General features: G+C 39.0%; 3 protein-coding genes across 3 annotated transcripts; 2 read left to right on the plus strand and 1 right to left on the minus strand.

The window, feature by feature from the left end:
* The first annotated feature begins 1,560 nt into the window (after positions 1 to 1,560).
* LOC106932620 (dickkopf-related protein 2-like) lies at positions 1,561 to 5,963 on the plus strand. The gene is made up of 5 exons (XM_015011407.2): positions 1,561 to 1,655; positions 1,737 to 1,938; positions 3,350 to 3,506; positions 3,593 to 3,724; positions 4,682 to 5,963. Exons 2-5 carry the CDS (start codon positions 1,783 to 1,785, stop codon positions 5,062 to 5,064), a joined length of 828 nt encoding a protein of 275 aa, XP_014866893.2. The 5' UTR covers positions 1,561 to 1,655; positions 1,737 to 1,782; the 3' UTR covers positions 5,065 to 5,963.
* A 1,473-nt stretch (positions 5,964 to 7,436) lies between these two features.
* Positions 7,437 to 11,063, plus strand: LOC106932621 (GTPase IMAP family member GIMD1-like). Its single transcript, XM_015011408.2, has 4 exons — positions 7,437 to 9,041; positions 9,224 to 9,368; positions 9,447 to 9,709; positions 10,420 to 11,063. The coding sequence occupies exons 2-4, from the start codon at positions 9,224 to 9,226 to the stop codon at positions 10,693 to 10,695; spliced, it is 684 nt and encodes a 227-aa protein (XP_014866894.2). The 5' UTR covers positions 7,437 to 9,041; the 3' UTR covers positions 10,696 to 11,063.
* aimp1b (aminoacyl tRNA synthetase complex interacting multifunctional protein 1b) lies at positions 11,061 to 17,285 on the minus strand. Its single transcript, XM_015011405.2, has 7 exons — positions 17,161 to 17,285; positions 14,264 to 14,358; positions 13,279 to 13,392; positions 12,759 to 12,938; positions 12,492 to 12,691; positions 11,435 to 11,606; positions 11,061 to 11,344 (listed from the first exon to the last, which is right to left on the minus strand). The coding sequence occupies exons 1-7, from the start codon at positions 17,190 to 17,192 to the stop codon at positions 11,178 to 11,180; spliced, it is 960 nt and encodes a 319-aa protein (XP_014866891.2). The 5' UTR covers positions 17,193 to 17,285; the 3' UTR covers positions 11,061 to 11,177.
* Between the last annotated feature and the right edge of the window lie 972 nt (positions 17,286 to 18,257).

An 18,257-nucleotide genomic window follows, 5' to 3' on the forward strand; every position in this document is an offset into this window, starting at 1 on the left:
AGCAGCCTCAGGTGTCGTGGGCGTCGTTTGTGGAAATGTTAAATGTTTCTCACAAAGGTCACAGACAGAAAGGACTCGACTGTTTACAGAGTCACCTTTCACGCAAAGATGGAAACGTTCTAAAAATAAGCTTCAAAGCAAAACCTTTCATCTGTTGTGTTGTTTTTTATATTTGGGACGTTAAATAACTGATGACCCAGTTAGGATTCATACTAACTATTTCTCTGCTCTCTGCTTGAAGTCTGACATCTTCTTGTTTTTGACTCAAATGGACCAAAAAATCATAAATATTTCTGGTGCCTGTAAATTTTACCTGGATTACGCCCAACATAAAGAGATGCAGCTGGTGAAATTTCTGCCAATATTTATTTTCAAAATATCTCAAGTTAAGTCTGTCTGTCTGATAGATTTTAATTTTTTAACATTTTTAGGCCAATTAATCATATTTTTAAAGTTTTGTTTTTGTTTGTTTGTTACAAAGGTTCCGGGCGGAACTGTCATGCTCTCGTGTTTCTAGTACGGCCGTAAATCTGACGCACATCCCTAAGAAAACATCAACAGAAGATGAATCTGCTTCTCTCGGCAAACTGGAGGATAATTCCTGCTTCTAATGGATCTGACTGGACGCTGGAAAACATTGTTGTTGTGTTGAAGTTGTGCTACTGCGACAGACTGGCTACCTGTCCAGGTGACCCCGCCTTTCGCCCGGAACGTTAGCTGGAGAGGCAGCAGCAACCCCCCTGACCCCACCAGGGACAAGGGTGTAAAGAAAATGGATGGATGGATGGATGGAAGTTGTGCTAAAAGGAATTAGCCTTTATCCAAGCTAGCATCTCAATGCTAGCCATGTTGCTAATGCTAAATTCAGCGCCCACGTTTCTAAATGAGTCACATGAACGATCAGGGCTTCCTGAAACACTTTACATCAATCTGATGGTTGAATAACAGATTAGAAACTATAAATATATTGTTGCTCAGCTCATATGTTGATTTATTCAATAGTTTAGCAACAAAAAGGATTTTTGAGTTGAAATGGTTGCTTATCTGTAGTGTGATGGCCTATTAATGGGTTTTCGCATAAAAAGCATAACTTTGAATATAATTCAACACTTTTTATCACTGATTCTATAATTTCAGTCAAAGTTTTATTTTAATTAGTTACATGTTGGATTACTGTTAATGTGTTTGTAAAGACATAACACTTATGAGACACAGTGAAATTTACACAAAGTTTTATGATTATTCTGAATTAAAGTCTGAGCTCTTCATTATCCTGCTTCCTGTTTCTCATCCATCCACACTGAAAACAGGAGAACCAACTTTTAAAAATTATGTTAATTTGCTACAAGTAATCAAATTAAGTTTAAACAAATAAGTTTATTAAATTGTCAAGTTTCATGTCAAGCTTCATTTGATTACATAACAAACTTTTTTTTAAGTTGGAGCTACATTCTCTTTTTTCAGTGCAGCTGGGGTTAAACCAAAACGTCCTAATCCAAACATGTCCATCTGCAGCCTCCGTATCGATGGTTGCAGGTATCGATGCGCGCGGGAGGTGTGGCGGGGAGGGTTGCGGGGCGGACCGGGCAGCCTATAAATGGATCAGGTTGCGGGTTTGACTCACCTGAGCGAACCGGAGCATCTTCCAGCAGCAGGTGTGTTTGTGCTACTGACCCGCACGCGCTCACAGGTGTGTCTGTTGTTATCATTTCTTGCTAACCCTTCTGTGATTTTAGCGCTTAAACCTGGAGATAAATCTGAGGATCGTCGCGTCCCGCAGCGATGAGCCTCCAGTTGGTGCTGATGTTTGGCGTCGGGGCCGCGCTCCTCCGCGTGGACGCGCGCGTCCGCCTGAACTCCATCAGAACCGTGATCCTGACGGAAGGTCACGCGCTGCCCGTGAACAGGAGCGCGTGGGGTCCTGGCGTGGACCTGACGGTGAGTGATACCAGCACAAACTGTAGATATCCGAGATCTGCTGCAAAGTTAAAGACGGCAGAGTCCAAAATGTAGGTAAAACAAACCCAAACATCAACCACAGAGTGAAAATAGTGAAGGAACTTTAGATTGGGTTTTTAAGTTACTGACTTTCAGCTTGTTCCAGTTTCTTTAGTTAAATTTATGCAAAACCCTGAGAGTTTATTGTTTTCGTGCTTTTAAATCCTGAGAAACATTTTCCTAACATCGATTGTGTGTGAATATTATAGGAAATGGATGGAAAAGCAGCCAAAATCCAAGAGAAGACTGCAAGACAGGACAAATTAACAAATAAGGGCAGAATCTGGAGGATTCCTCTTCTAATTTGGGACATATTTCAGTGTTTCAGTTTTAAAAAATAACTTCAGCAACCTGATTATAGAATGGAAGTTAAATTTAAAGAGTTAACATTAAAAATAGAGGCTCAAAAACCTTAGAATAACTTGAACAACAATAACTGAATGTTATATTTTTACTAACAAAGAATAACCAAGAGAAAAAGAAGATTTTCAAAATAAAACCTCTCAGCATTTAGCTCTATTGATCATGACTGGAGATGGTTGTTTTCCTACTTGATGTGTACTTTAGTTTATTCTCACAGTTAGCATACGCTAACCAGGTTGGTGTCTGATTTCTGATTCCTGTTAGCAGCTTCCATTGTTCTGATTGTTATGTTTCCTTTTATCTGCTCTGTTTTACAGTTATTAGTCTTTATATCTATCTTTGTGTTACATCACGTTAGCATGACCAACATCCTGGTTAAAGTCAATAAAGTGCAGATGGATGGATGCTACGTCTCTCCAACAAACATGTTAAAATGCTTCAGACTCCATCATAAAGTTTCTTAATCTACATCCTAATCTGCTACAGTGCTTCAGATTTGATCTGTTTATCTGCAGCTACTCAATAATTTAAACAATTAAACATTAAAATGTATCAATAAATCTTCTCAGTGTTCCTAACAATATCAGCTTAGCGACAATGTTTCAAATTTTACCTACAAACCATTTAAAATGTTTCCAGTTTCATTAAATATCCTGCTACAATGTTTCTAAAATATACTGAAGAATCTATTCTAGATCGGATCAAAACTTCTGCTACAATGTTTCACTGTTAAAATGTTTCAAACTGCCTGAATGTTTGTAACTCTGTTCTAAATATGTTGCATTTGAAAATGTTACTTCAACAAACCAGAAGTTGCATAAAACCATCCTTCCCTGGATGGTCTGTTAAAATGTGCTGACAAAGTTTCAGGTTAATCACAATATTTAGTTTGAAACCTCCTGACCCTCATCGCCCAAACGTCCTGAATAGTCTGGAATATTTGGAGGAAACTTGCTGAATAATCCTTGGTTTGTGTGTCTCTGTGCAGCTCTTCCAGTGCATGAGCGACCTGGAGTGCACCGAGGGAAACTACTGCCACGTCCCGACCAGAGGCCCCGCCCACTCCCGCTGCCACGCCTGCCGCCGCAGGAGCAGGCGCTGCCTCAGGGATAGCATGTGTTGCCCCGGCAACCGCTGCAGCAGCAGTAGGACCTGCTTTTAAGATGATGGTCATATAGTTGGAAAATATGAAGAATTTTAACATAGATTGTTTTGTTTACTTGTTTTGCAGACATTTGTGTTCCTGAGCTGGACGGTTTTTGGTCTCAGAGTGTCCTGGACGCTGATGGAGACGTGAACCCGCCGTCTAAGAGAGGATGGAGGAAACGAGGGAGGGTGAACCTTAAAGGGTCGTCTGGTAGAGGTGAATTTAAGTTTTTATTTCAGTGATGTTGTCGTAAAAAGCTTCAGAGGACGGTTTTCTGTGTTCATCAGTAAGGTTGTTTTCCCAGCTGATGGTCCGGTAGACTCGGTTCAATTAGGATCCAAAATTACAACATTTATTCCATCTCCAGCTGCTGTGGATCTCGTTCTCTCTGCTCTGAGTCAAACCAACCAAACCCTTTAAAAAATCCTGTTCCCCTCCTGACCTGTGGGGGCGCTGCACCAAGAACCACTGAAGGAAACGACACAAACACCTCTGAAGAGACTAAATGCAACTTCTTTCTTCATTAAATGGAAACAAAAATAGAGTGATGTCAGATTTTAGTGGTTTGGTAAAAGAAAAGGAGCCATTTCTCCTGCTAGCGCTGGGCTAGCGTGTTTGTTTTGGTTGGATTTTTCCACTAAATTAATTTTTCTGTACAAATTGTAAAGAACTAATTTACTTTCTTGTTTGGTAAACTTTTAGTTGAGTAAAGCCTACAAAAAATAATTATTTTGGTGGCTTTTTTATAAGCTCAAAGAGCAGACGTGATCGGTCGACACAACGACCCAGCTTAGGTTTTGCTTTTTCGGTTTGCATCGGACCAAGTGGACTTTCCAGGCAAACGGATGGTTTGCATCAGAGTTTGATGAACCAAACTTTTTAGACAAATGGTCTGGACTTCCACTAATCCGCTAATATGAAGCTAATTTTAGTGCTTTTGGTTAGTGGAAAACATTTGTCACATTTAGTTTCCCCTAAATAAATTTCTCTGGAGTTGCAAAGCGCTAATTTACTTGCCTGTTTTGCAAGCTTCCAGTTCAGTAAAGCATAAAAAAACATCAAGTCAAACAGGAAGTGTGATTGTTAACTCAACGACAGTTAGCTGTGGGTTTTCTCGGCAAACAGACTGGAGTTTGATGAAAGCGGAATAATAGTTTAGTTTTTTGGTTCCAGGTCAGCTGGGCGACCCGTGCCTGCGCTCCTCTGACTGCTCGGACACTTTGTGCTGCGCCCGCCACTTCTGGGCCCGGATCTGCAAGCCGGTGTTGCGGGAGGGCCAGGTCTGCACGCGTCAGCGGCGTAAGGGCCACCAGGGCTTGGAGCTGTTCCAGCGCTGCTCCTGCGGCGAGGGACTCACCTGCCGGGCCGCTCCGAACCCAAACAGCCAGACTCATCCACTGCAGCCATTTTCACTGCTGGACCAAACCATGAAACCAAAGTTTGAGGTTTCCCCCTCCTTGTCTCGGCACGCCTCTGCCCACACCTCGATGCTGGCCGCAACCTCGTCGTCTTCAGTGGCGGCAAAGACGAGACTCCATGTGTGTCAGAGGAAATAAGTTGGACAAACAGGGAGAAAAACGGACTGATGGAAGGATGGACAGAGCAAAAGCTCCTCTGTCTGTGATCGAGGCCGGAGGCAACGGGAGGCAGAGAGATTTGTAGAAGAAAGAGTGAATAACATTCCTGTTTACACCCTCAGCGTCTCCTTAAATATCTGGAAGGTCATCGGCTTCCTGTCACGCCAGCTGAAGGAGACACGAAACCCTTTGAGGTTCAGGTGTGATTTCCTCCAGGGCGTCTGGACGAGCCAAACCGCTTTGAAATCCAGTCTGACCCCTTCTACCCCAACGACACAGGGGCAAATGTTGATGCATATCTGATGTAATTCACACATTGGTTTCAGCTTTTGATCTGTTCATCAGTAAATCTACAAGGTCCAAAAGTCAAACCCAGAGAAACCAAGTTAAGCTAATGATGTTTGGTGAGTTAAATAAAATATTAACCAAATTTAGTCAACATTTCTAAAAATTTGGATTAAATATTCCATCTTTATAACATTGTACCACAGACATGTAAACAGGTTTTATCGCTCTGACCCCATCCAGCTGTTCACCATTGTTAGAGTCCTTTCATATAACTTGTATATCTGTTTTAAACTTATAAAAACATTTTATGTAAATGTTGTCAAACTTTTTACATTTTAGCTAATTTTACTGGGTTTATTCTCTGAGTAAAAACTAAATAAATGAATTAATTCTTTCTAGACTACATATGTTTTATTGCACTGACATTTTGAAAGAGTTAGTTTTATATAAATGTTGTATTTTGTGGTAAATCTGTGTAATTATTCACATTTATTCAGTTTAACTGAAAGTTAAAAATGTTTTGTGATTAAATTTGCTTCTTGCTATAGTTTTCTGTTTTGTACAATAGTAAAAGCACACTTACTACACAAGACCTCTGAACCTTATTTACCTTTTTACTGCTTAATTTCTACCAATAGATGTTATGCTAGCTGACTAAGCTAGCTGGCCCCTTGAGAACATTTAAGGAACTAGCTAACAGTTTCTCCCTGGATTAAAACATTTCCAGTCATGAGCTTCAAACTGCTGACATTATGGGTTAAAGATCTAATGTTGGTCTCAAGCACACCTGATTTTATCTATATTTTATCTATATTTGACTTTATCTTTTTGCTAGCAGCTAGCTTGTAGTAGCTGTTAGCTTAGCTAGCTAAAATGCTATGATCTTCGATTGTTATATGAACTAAACTATTATAAAAATAATATATTAAAAGAAGAAATAATAATCAGACATGAAAGAAATTCAACATATTATTGTGATAAATAAGTCCAGCTTATTGATAGATAATACACAAAATAAAAAAAAGATTTTAAAAAATCATATTTTTGTCATTTACTAAGCTGTTTGTAATTTCTAGTTTTAACTTACATTATTTATGAGCCATAGTTTTCCTTAAATGCACTTTATGTGATGTATAAATATTAAAATACAAAGACTTCGGACAGCAGAAACCATCTTATCTAAGTATGTACTGAAGGTAGCAGGCGCAAAAAGTCAGAAAGATAAAAAAATTTAATTTCAAAACATAAAAATCAAAGTTTGTTTTGAAACCAGTCAGGATTAGGGGAAAAGCTGTTAAAAAGTGGAAAAGAAATTTATAGATGTGGTTGAAAAACAAAGGATTGAACGTTTAACATATTACAGGGAATATTACCATCAAGAAGTTGCGATAACAAACTGACTAGACTAATATAGCTAAAATATTTTACATCTGGAAAACTGTGTTAGATTTAAAAGTTTAAACACAAACATGAGCTCCCATATCAATAACTGGTTTCGTAACAACTCCAGTTTCATTCATACTCTACAGAGTTGTAATTAGACACTGAGATTCAAATACTGACATTTTGAAGAGCCACGTGTTTTTGTATTTAATCCCTTAAACCGGTCCTGCAGGATTAAGAAGTTAAGCTAAATTTACACCCAGCTGCTGCATGAGGCCCCACCAGAGTTTGGTTCAGGCTGGGTGGGTTCTGGTCGGCCCAGGATATTTGGACCCACTGGGTTCATTAAACAAAATCCATTTGGGGAACCACCAGGGTAGTTCTTCGTATGAAAGAGCTCAAAATATAAAAATCCAAACCTCTACAGCCAACATGGGTCCCACACGTGGACAACATCCGAGTTTAAGCACATTTTCTGCCCAAATGGGTCTCATCTCACTTTAATGTAAAGATTAGGATAAAATCGCAAACTCAAACCACTCTATTGGTTAGAGTGGCACAGTTTGTTAAAACTTCATCCCAGTATAAAACCATCTGACACACGGCTCCCCCTGGTGGCGAGGCAGGTTACAATCCCCACAGTGGGCCGTGTGTTTTTGGCTCTGACCTTTTTGTTAGCTTTCAGAGAGGTTGGTTACATTTTAATTAACTCAAATTTCCTCTCTAATTCACTACTGTTTTTGGGTTTATTACCATATTTCACTTGGTCCATCTGTTCAACTCCCAGAGGTCATTTACACCTTCACAGCCGTAATTTATTTAATTTTAAGTCAGTTTGACTCGTACTCCAACCAACCACCAAATTACAAAATTTAGAAGTAAAAAATATTAAGATAAGTGCAGAAAAGTGTATTATTATTCTTGTAGCTAAAAATAAAACATTTACATTTCCAAACAAGTCTTCAGACTAAAACCTCCAGCTGTTAGCCAGCATTTATCCAGCAGAATATTTTAAACAGCTTTGCTGTGAAAAACAAGGTTTAGGTTTATATGAGCTAAGTTATATATCTGATATGTGGAAAAGCTCATGTTTCCTGCAGCCTTCCCTGATCTGATTGGGATCTTCTGCAGGAGGACGTGAGCTTCCCTGTTTGTGAGGAATCGCTGTCCTGACTTTGACCTCTGCTGCCGTGAAGATAAGCTCACCGGGTCGTTTCCGTTCGCTTCCGGCAGAGTTTCCCCGTTCAGGCACGTCCGCAGTAGGTCACCAATCTGCATTGTCGTCACATTTACATCTGTGGTTCCCCGTTTCGCTAATGTCACAGGTTTGTTTCATGGCTCTGATTTGGATCTGAGAACAAGGACAAAACTCTGAAGGTTAGCTTTCAGTTGTTTGATTCAGTATAACCGGAACGTTGTCCTGAACCGAAGAGGCCCAGGAATCCCCTTAACCATTACAGACACCAAAGAGCTAACTGGCTAGCTTGACAGGCTATATTAGCAGCTAGTTAGCAGTAGCATCAACTGCCTCTAGTCTCAGAAAGTAAAGATGTCGAATCAAACTTTTGTCTAACATAAAAGTCCTACAAGAAAAAAACAAATAAAACATTGATTATATGAGATTGAATAATCCTGCCACGACAAAATCTAAGACCTGTGATTAACGAATTTAAGGCCAAGTTTCATTTTAGTAACGAATTTAAGAGTTTTTAAGGATGCACAGACACCTTATGGTGTCTGTGCATCCTTAATGTTTCGATTAGCATCAAACATTAATCAGTATGCTCAGTCCTGTCTGTTCATTAATGACAACCTTCTTCCTGAATGTGGGCCTGATATGTTTGTTTAAAGAGAAGCCAGAGGAAGTCGAGGTTAAATAACTGTAAAGTTTATGACTAACTGGAACAACATCACAGCAACATGACCACAGTAAAAAACAACATTTTAATGATGAAAGTCAGAGCAGATGTTGAGATATCTTCTCTGAGCGTCCGCTGACAGCAGGTCACATGATTAAATCGATAAATTTACATTTTATTCTTGGTTTTATTACAACATAAAAGCAGATAAAAGTCAACACATGGTGACACAGTCGTTAGCGCTGAAGTATGAGGAATTGCAGAGACGTTTATCACTTTTATGGGGCAATAAATCCTGAGCGGAGCGACAGATAGTGAGGCTGGTTAAACTTTAACCTGTAGCCACTCCTGTAGAGACTGAGCTTCCTGCGCTGACCGGACCAGGAACCCGGTCTCTGTCTGCTGCGCCTGCTCAGGTACGACCAGGTGAGAATACGTTTTATTAAATGTTTTTATCGTCATGAAGGACAGTAAAGATGACTCAAAGGGCTTATCAGCAGGCTAGATCAAAGTTAAGCCAACTTTTAGAGCGTTAGAAGACAGAAGCTGTCAGTTTGTTGGGTTGTTGATTTGCAGACTGAAAAATATTGTTGTTGTTGTTTTACCAGATGGACAATAAACTTGGTTTCCATGACAACATCCTGAGTCGGTTGATAAAACCAAGAGACGAACAAAGGGATGTTCTTGTTTTAAATGTGCTGTTGCTAGGAGACAGGCAGAGTGGGCGGAGCTCTGTGGGGAACGCTCTCATTGGTCAGTCCTTTAAAAAGCAGAATTTTATTCAGATTAATTTTTTCATCTGAATTTAACGACGTTTCTCGCTGGTCAAAGGCGGAGACGAATTTCAGACGGGAACCTGCGTTTCTGGCGTTTCCATGACGACAGATGTCCGGGTCCTGAGCAGGAAGTTTCCTGCGTATTTCAGGAGGCAGGGGGCGGAGTCTGACCTCGTGCTCAGAGTTTTGGACACGCCCCCCGTGAAGCTCCGCCCACAGAGCCTGCATGAGCTCTGCCCCGGTGGCGTTCACGTGTTGGTGGTCGTCATAAGAGTCGATCAGCTGAACGAAAACTCACAGCTGCTGAGCCACACAGAGGTACAAAACAAACATTTAGATTTCATTTAATTATCGTCTTTGTCTTATTTAAGTTTTGTGCTCTTTCACAAATGTATTAATCTGAATTTCATTCCAACCTATTTCTACTTAGTGGTGGTTTCATGGCCCATTACCTGTTGTGTTTTCGTACCTTTGGGATAGAAAAATGTCTGCTTCTCCTGGAGAGACATTAGTTAATGTGCACCAACATACCATTTTATATCAACGTTATCTTACTCAGTAGCAACTTATTTTGTCAAATAATCTGGATAAATAAAATGATTTCTCCCAACAACTGGTTCTAGTACAAGCTAGTGGTAATGTTTGCTTAGTGTGATCTCTTTTTTCCAAGTCTAACTGTCAACTAACTGAAATGAGCCATACAAATTAACTTGATTGATATAAATGTCTAACTATTTGAATAATTCATAATGGTCGAAAAACCAAAACTTCAACCCAGATGTTGAACTTTACAGAAAGCTTACAAAACAGCCAAGTAAATTAGCGATTCAGAATTTATCCAATAAATTAATATAGGAGAAGCTAGATGTGCTAAATATTTTCAGAGCTAGCAAAATTGCTAACTAAATTAAAAAGTAGCTCCACATTAGCGGTTTCTAACGCATTTCCTGATCGGGACAATAACCCACATTTCTAATTTTTCTTCTCAGAAACTTAAGACTTTTTAAAAACTTTTTGTTGCCTTTCAGAGCCTCTTCGGTCCAGACTGGCGTCGTCACGCCATGCTCGTCTTCACACACGCTGATCACCTGGAGAAGGCGGGGCTTCAGCCGCCTACTTTCCTCACCCAGACCTCTGATTGGCTGAGCTCTCTGGCTGAAGAGGTTGGGGGCGGGGTTTCGTTTTTGGACAACAGCTCTGATTGGCCATCAATCAGGGGCCGCCCAATAAGAGATCAACTGCTCCGCCTCTCAGCGAAGAACCATCACGAAGCTCTGCAATTTAGGTCAGACCAATCACTCTGACACAAATTCTGAGGACCAAAACCATCAATGTTAATGTTGTTTTTAGGTCTGTAACAACAACAAATGTAATTATTGCGATAATTGATAATATTGTTATTTTAAAGACCATTTTAGAGTAGTATTTTGAAAGACCAATAAACTTTAATTTTGTAAGGTACAGTCAACACTGAAACTGGAAGATATTTCAAATATAAATGTTAAATTTCACTGCTAAAAATATGCATATTTTGAAAAGTGCAAAATAATCATTTTAGTTTCCAACATGTTTGAAAAAACTTTAGTGGCAGCTATGTTAACTATAACCAGCATTTGAAATAATGAAAGTAATAATAACACGAAATAATTAAAAAGCAAAAGAAAAAACATAATTTTGTCTGTTTATTTAAGTATTTTTCCTTTGGTCTGTCAGTTCTTTTGCAGCCACAACAGCAGAAACGTGTACCAGCAGTTTTTACACAAATGATCCAGAAGGGGGCAGTTTTCTATCTGATGGTGCAGTTAGTGAGAGAGGGAGCCCTGCAGAGCCCCTTCCCCTTCACCTCGAACCCACAGCCTTTGTAGTTGGCCACACCTTTACTGTCCACCTGCAGGTCAGGCAGCAGAAGCTCCCAGATCCTCTGTTTGGATGAAAGTTCACCATCCGGTTCACCTAAAACAACATGGCGGATCCTAACGTTGGTACCTGTTCAAACAGCTTCACAAAGTCTAAAAATTACCTGAACACTGTTGCCATAGTTACCAGGATAGCTCAAGAAGGTGATTCTGTCTCCGGGGGCCGAGCCTGAAGGTGGCGCCAGCAGCTCAGTGATGACATCAGAGGCGCAGCAACACAGGAGGCGGCCATGCGAGGCCACGCCCCTCATTTTAGAGGCCTTCACGTTGCATAGAAACACTCCAAGAGAGCCTTGCAGCTGCCAAGGGGAAATTAATAATAAAAGATAGCATTGGAAAACATACAAGCCAAGAACAAATCCCACAGTACAGACTATTTATTGACTCCTGAGTAAGTTAGCTTTTCTCTAATTTAGAGTTAGCATCTTTATCATTAGCTGTTAGCTTGACTCTGCTTAGCTGCTAGCATGATTTACTAGAGAAATGCAATTTTCAGACATATTTTGATTTATTATGACTCCAAATTTGACATTGGTTGAAAAATTAAGTTAAATTCCTTGTATTTGTGTAAAATCTAGTTAAGTAAATCCAGGTTTTTCATTTATTTAAACAAGAAACTATTGCATCTAGATTTGGAAAGCTTTAATATAGGAATTAATTCTATATTAAAGAATTAATAAGTTTTAAGACTTTTATTAAGTCTTAAAACTTAATAAAATACATTTTGATTTCAAAATATTATTAATTAGTTAATTATGTGTTTTTATTTATTTCAGTTTTTTGATCCAGTGGAAACTTGACAGCATAAATTTTAAATAAATATTTCATTTCACTGCTTAAAAATACACCTATAAAATCTAATCATTCACATGAAATGCTCATCTTTTACATTTGCATTATAATAAAAACAAATATAGCGCAAAGTAAAAGAATTGAGTGGAATTTCCTATTATTTTGATAGTTTAGGTTAATTTTTGAATATCCTTCAAAATCAAAATGATATTTTATACACAGAAATATTTGAAGGCATACTGAAAAGGGTTTGAAAAAAAGTCACATTTTGTTATGAAAACTTTTAACTTCATAATTTGGAAAATTAAGCTAAAATAGTGACACAATAAAGTCAGTTTTCGTTCAGAACATCTAATATAATAATGTTGTTTCCTGGGTTTCTTAGCGTTTACCTGGTCCAGATCTTGCAGTCCTCCCAGTTTGCTAACGACGGTCCGCGGAGCGTTTTCTCCCACATCCACTTCCTGAACACTCATGGCTTCCGCCAGCGGGTGGCGCCGGACGCTCAGGATTCTTCCGACACGCAGATCCAGACGTGACGCGTCGATGCGAGACTCCGCCCCCAAAGAGAGCGGGTCTGAGACCGGACGAGCTACAAGGCGGATACAAAACGTGACTGTCGTTTTATTTTCCGCTGATTTATTTTAGTTTGTTCTTACCTTTCTTCTCTCCTCTCCTCCGCCTGCCTGCTCGGTCTCTGCTCTCGCCAGAGGAAGCGGAGGGAGGAGGACAGTTTGGAGGAACAGCAGCTGTTGCTCCTGCAGGGGAGGCGGGATCAGGGTTGGAGTGGGCGGGGCTTACACTCTGAGGGGGCGGAGCCTGAGAGAACAACGCTTTGGCTGGAAGAAAGAAAACATGTTAAATCAGCAAGAAATCGATGAAAGAATTCATCCTGAGCTCAGTAACTATGTACCAATGACGACTGAATGCATCTGAGTAACTTATAGTTTAGCAAGATATCAAGTCTAACGCAGTCTAAGGCTGTCCGCCGTGTTTACAAGAGGTTAAAAACATTTCCATAACAATCCTTCAGAACTTTACCGTTCCTCAGTCCCCAATGAGAACATCTTTTAAAGAAACATTGGATCATTTTTTGACCTGGTGGAGTTAAGATGTTATTTAGGGTGATGTAAGCGTTAAAGTTGTTGAATCGTTGGTAGTTTCTTTCAGAGTCCGTACCGGTGCGTCTCTTCTGCTTGTCCTGCAGCTGACCCCTCAGCTGGTCGATGTCCTTTTTCAGTTTGGCGTTTTCAACCAGCAGCTTCTTCTGCTCTCTGACGGACGCCTGCAGCACTGCAACACACACAATATCGTATCATCCACAAGGTGGCGCTGTGTAGTTTGGCAGGAAAGAGGGTTATGAGAGTGGGGGAAGACATGCGGCAAATGTCACCAGGCTGGGAATCAAACCTGCGACCACCATCACGAGGACCAAGGCCTCAATATGTGGGTTGTGCTTTGCCCCTGCACCACCACAGCACCTACAAAATGCACTTTTTTTTTTTTGCACTTTCATTCTTGTGACATTTTAAAGTTCGCTCAAAATTCGCATGACAGTTGGTGGGAAACAGAGCTCAAGATTAGCTACATTTTAGCAGAAATGCCAAACCTGCAGAATGAAAAAGGTTTGGTTGAAAAGTTCCTGTCTGACAACATGAAGCAGGAATTCATTACATCCTATACGGAACAACATTACTGTCAGTCTTCAAAGTTTACTAAATCAATTGTGAGTCTTTAGAAATGATCCACAGAAGCCAAGTTTCAACCACAAATCTGTTCAAAACATCTTTGATATTCAGCAAAAGATTTTTAAAAAAATAGCAAATTTGCTTTTTTTCTTGTTAAGCAAGAAATCCAATTAAAATGTAAAACATTTTGTTAGAGCTGTTTTGTTACCAGAGTTACTGGTGAATAATCACCAAACATATCTGGTCATGCCTTCAAACTCTTCAACATCCAGAACCAACATGTTTGGACCCGTCTGTCCCAACAGAACCAGAACCAAACTGGTTTCAGTCAACAGCTTCTGGGTGACCTGAACCCGGCTGAAAGGCTTTAAAAGCCTGAAATTAATGTGGGATTATGTTCATAATGAACACGTCTGAGCTGACCTCTGACCTCTAACCTGTTGATGTCATTATGCTCTCAGGGTTTGGGGTCTTACAGGCTTTTTCTCTGCTCAGCAGCGCGTGGGTTTTAAAGTACTCCATGATCTGCTCTCCATCATCCGGGTCCAGTTTCTTCAGAGCCGCTGCCAGGCTGAAAAAACAACAACAAAAAAAACAACCATCAAATAAAACAAACCATGTGCTGACAGAGGTCAGAGGTCAAAGGTTTTCTGCCAATCTGAAATATTAGCAACAGTTTTCAGATTGTTGTTATTAGCATTAATTGTTTCCCTGTTAAAGAAATAAACTGATAATTTTTGTAGAAGTGGTTGAAATGTTTATAATTTTATTTTAAAATAAAAGTATTTGAACAAAAAAAATATTTTTTTTTATTATATAAAAGGAAAGATGTCTATTTAAAATGCCCTTTTCTGTCAGGTTCAGATGTCATCAGTCTGGTTAAACACCAACAGAAACAACATTCAGTCAAACATCATTATTCAAATGAAACAATGACGTCCCAGACGATCGGATCAGATGTTTATGTTTAGATGAGATCTGAGCAGCCGCCGCCTGCCTCAGGGCGCCACACACAGCTAAAGGTCAGAGCTAATGGACCAGAAAAGTTTGTTTTTATTAAACCATGAATGAGTGCAACAGCTTCCTGCATGAAATGATCATAAAATGGTACAATGTAGAAGAACTCATGCAGACAATGCAAAACTTTGTAGTTTGTTTCAGAAATGGGCAAATAATTTCCTACTTATTCATCTCCGACAAACACAACAAACTTAAAAACGGCTTTGAAAAGCTAAGCGTACAGACAACTCATTAACAAACTGCAAATAGAACATTTTCAAAAATATTTTTACATTTTTCTACATGTTTCATTATTTTATTGATATTTAAAAATGATACATCAATCTGTGACACTCTGATGATACAGAATACAAATTCAAGACATCAGTGACAAGTCTGAAATTTCATTCCAGATATTTCTCATAGAAAAGCCGTTTAATTAACAATATCGGGAATTAATTTGGAGAATTTTGTCTAATCAAAATTGCAGTTTGATTATAGTTGTAATTATAATTGTAGAAATTATAGCTCCAGATAAAAAGTGAGATATTGTAACTTTACTTTGACTACTCATAATATAATTGTTGAAATTGTCTGAAATTTATATTTTAGATGGTCAATAATTAATTGCAGATATGTTGAATTAAAGCTTCCATACAAATTAATGGTAAATCCGATCTCATTTATATTAGTCAGAATGTAATTAGATCTTAATTTACAAATACATCTAGTCAAACCAATTTCAGATGTCTGGAATGTTGGTGTGGTGAAACTGATTTTATGTTAAATCGGCCTGCCATATCCTCAAAGAGACAAATTAGCATGCTAACGGAAATTAGCTAAAATATGAGAGAAAGTTAGATACTAAGGAAATTTTTAATGGTTTCAGCGGCAGATTATGTTAGATTGTGGACGTCAGACTTGTTGTGGACTCACAAACTTCACCGGATTAGATTAACTGGACCACTGCGGACGTAAAAGGACAGATTTTGTTCGAGATTTTTCTGTTCTGTCAATGATGGAGACTTTGATCGGTGAGTTGGACGTTATTTTGCATTTCTTAGTTGTTTGACAAAACAGTTCACTGTCTACAGTTACTGTGTCCTTGATTTGTATAATTTGTTAGAACCTCAAGAGCCTTAGCTTTCCAATTATTTAAAATACGTAAAGTGCAAACAAAGCACATAAAGTTTTGACGTCCAGCACGCGGTAAGAACTGCTGGTGGTTAAGGAAAATGGAGTTAAATAAGTGGTACATTTTTCAGATTTGTCCTTGTGAAATTTGCATGAATGTGTATTTGTTTCAGATCTGTTTCACAATTACGTTTATTATTATTTATTTTTTGTTTGTGTGTTTGTGTGTGTCTGTTGTGAAGTGAACCTACTGGACCTCAGATGAACAAATAAGTTACACATAATTATTAGGCAGCTTCTTTTACTTAGGCAAGATGAGCTCAAAAGCAGATTTAAGAATAAATAAATAAATAAATAACAATATATATAAATATCAATACATAATAAGTCTGATAGAATATTCACTAAACTCCGATCCAGAACCGCACAGCCTTCTGGGAGATGTAAACAGAGGAAAGGCTTTAGCTACTTAACTTCTCACAGCTAGCAAAGCAAAGCTGGTGGCATCAACTAACTCACTCTCTCACTCTTCGGTTGCTTAGCAACTTAGCCTTTGGTTTCCTAGCAACAACCTACTGAGTAACTTATACAGCAGGAGTTTAAAGTTTGTGCCTCATAACTGCATAAAGATAAAAAAAACAGCAGCTTGGAGAGAAAACTGAATAAAACAGTAAAGGTCACAAAGCCAAAACCTCACGTTTACTTCCATAAACATGCATGTTTATTGTTTATTAACATTTCGAATTAACAGAGAGTAATGTAGTTGGTGATTAATAAGAATATTGTTTTAATTACGGCTGCTGCTGACGCTGTAGATGCGTGTTTTTGTCCTGTGGGAACCGTTCCTGTGTCCTCCCACGGCAGCTAAACAAACCCACTCAGCTCCTGACAGGCAGAGACACAACAGCTGCAACAGGCCTGATGCTAAAAATACCTGGAGCTAGTGGAGCTCACTCACATGAACGTACAGTAGCTACACTGACAACAGAGTCATAAATGACTGGGAAACACATGAAGTGGAGGAAGAAACTCAGAAAAAAATGACTAAACTTTCAGTGAGACACCCAGATCTGCTGTTGCTCTAATGTTGACCAAAATGTTTCTACTTTAAGACTTAATCTGGAAAACAAAGGTGAACTAGTGCTACTTTTTAAGATACATTTGGGAATGAAACAGAGCAGCCTGATGTGAGAGGCGCTTGGTTTGTGTCGATAGAGGAAGCCGTAGAAGCGTTTGGTACCTGGGGTTGAACAGGTTCTCCATGTTGTCCATGTTGACGCTCGGCTGGCTCCGCTGCAGAACGCGCGTGGAGCTTCTCCTCCGGTCCGCCTTCTGTCAGCTGTCTGCCTCCATCAGCACCGTCTGTGGCCAGGGGTCAAAGGTCACATACCTCCACTTTTAACCACAGGAGAATCAGAGGCTTACGTTTTGATATCCACCGTATTTCATTGAACAGAGTGAAAACAAACTGCATGATGAACGGCGCCTTGTGAAAGTCTTCACACCCCTGGGCCTGTTCACATTTAGTCAATAAAACCACAAAAATCAGTGCATTTAATTCAGATTTCAACTTTTTATTCATAAAATATTTATTTTATGAATAAAACTTTCTTTTCATTTTTGTCTATTACATAAAATTCCAATACAATCTGAAATGAAAGTATTTATCTGATATTTCAACCGCATAAGTCACTAATAAACAGTTTTCTTTGCTAATAAATAACATTTGTATTGATCTTTTTAAGGCAAGGTCAGCAGGACATGAATGTGTTTGAACTGTGGTTGCACTGATTTAATGAACAATTAGCTCCACCTAGTGGAGAATTGGACAAACTACGAGCCCCAAACTAGTCAGATGACAAACAGTGAACAGGTGGAGATGAGTAAGAAGTTGGATCTGGAGATTTGTGCTCCAGTTTTAATTTAGATTTAGTTTAACTTATTTAGTTAGTTTTATGGGGTTTTTTACGTCAAATTTTTTTGTCAACTGACCAAGCTAACTTGCATTAGCAACCCTCTTTTGCATGTTGGCATTCAAACAGTGTTGTAGCATGTTTTACACCAATGTTTTGCATAGATGTCATTGATTTAACTACAAACAAACAACTTACTGCAGTTAAACGGCATGTTGGATTTTGGGGTCAGGGTTGGTGAAGAACCAATGACTGCAGATCAGAGCTCTAAATTACACAAAGTTTTATTTTATTATATTTTTGAAGGGAACCTCTTGCGTGTCTGAATGTTACAGTTGACGTGTTTCATTTAACTCATCAGTCACAGCCTGGGTTTTACGATTATTTAAGATTTGTTTCTGCTTTGTTTTGAGTTAAGGAGGTG

The sequence above is a fragment of the Poecilia mexicana genome, unplaced genomic scaffold, assembly GCF_051168715.1.
Source record: "Poecilia mexicana isolate PSO_F unplaced genomic scaffold, ASM5116871v1 scaffold_18, whole genome shotgun sequence".
Lineage (NCBI taxonomy): Eukaryota > Metazoa > Chordata > Actinopteri > Cyprinodontiformes > Poeciliidae > Poecilia > Poecilia mexicana.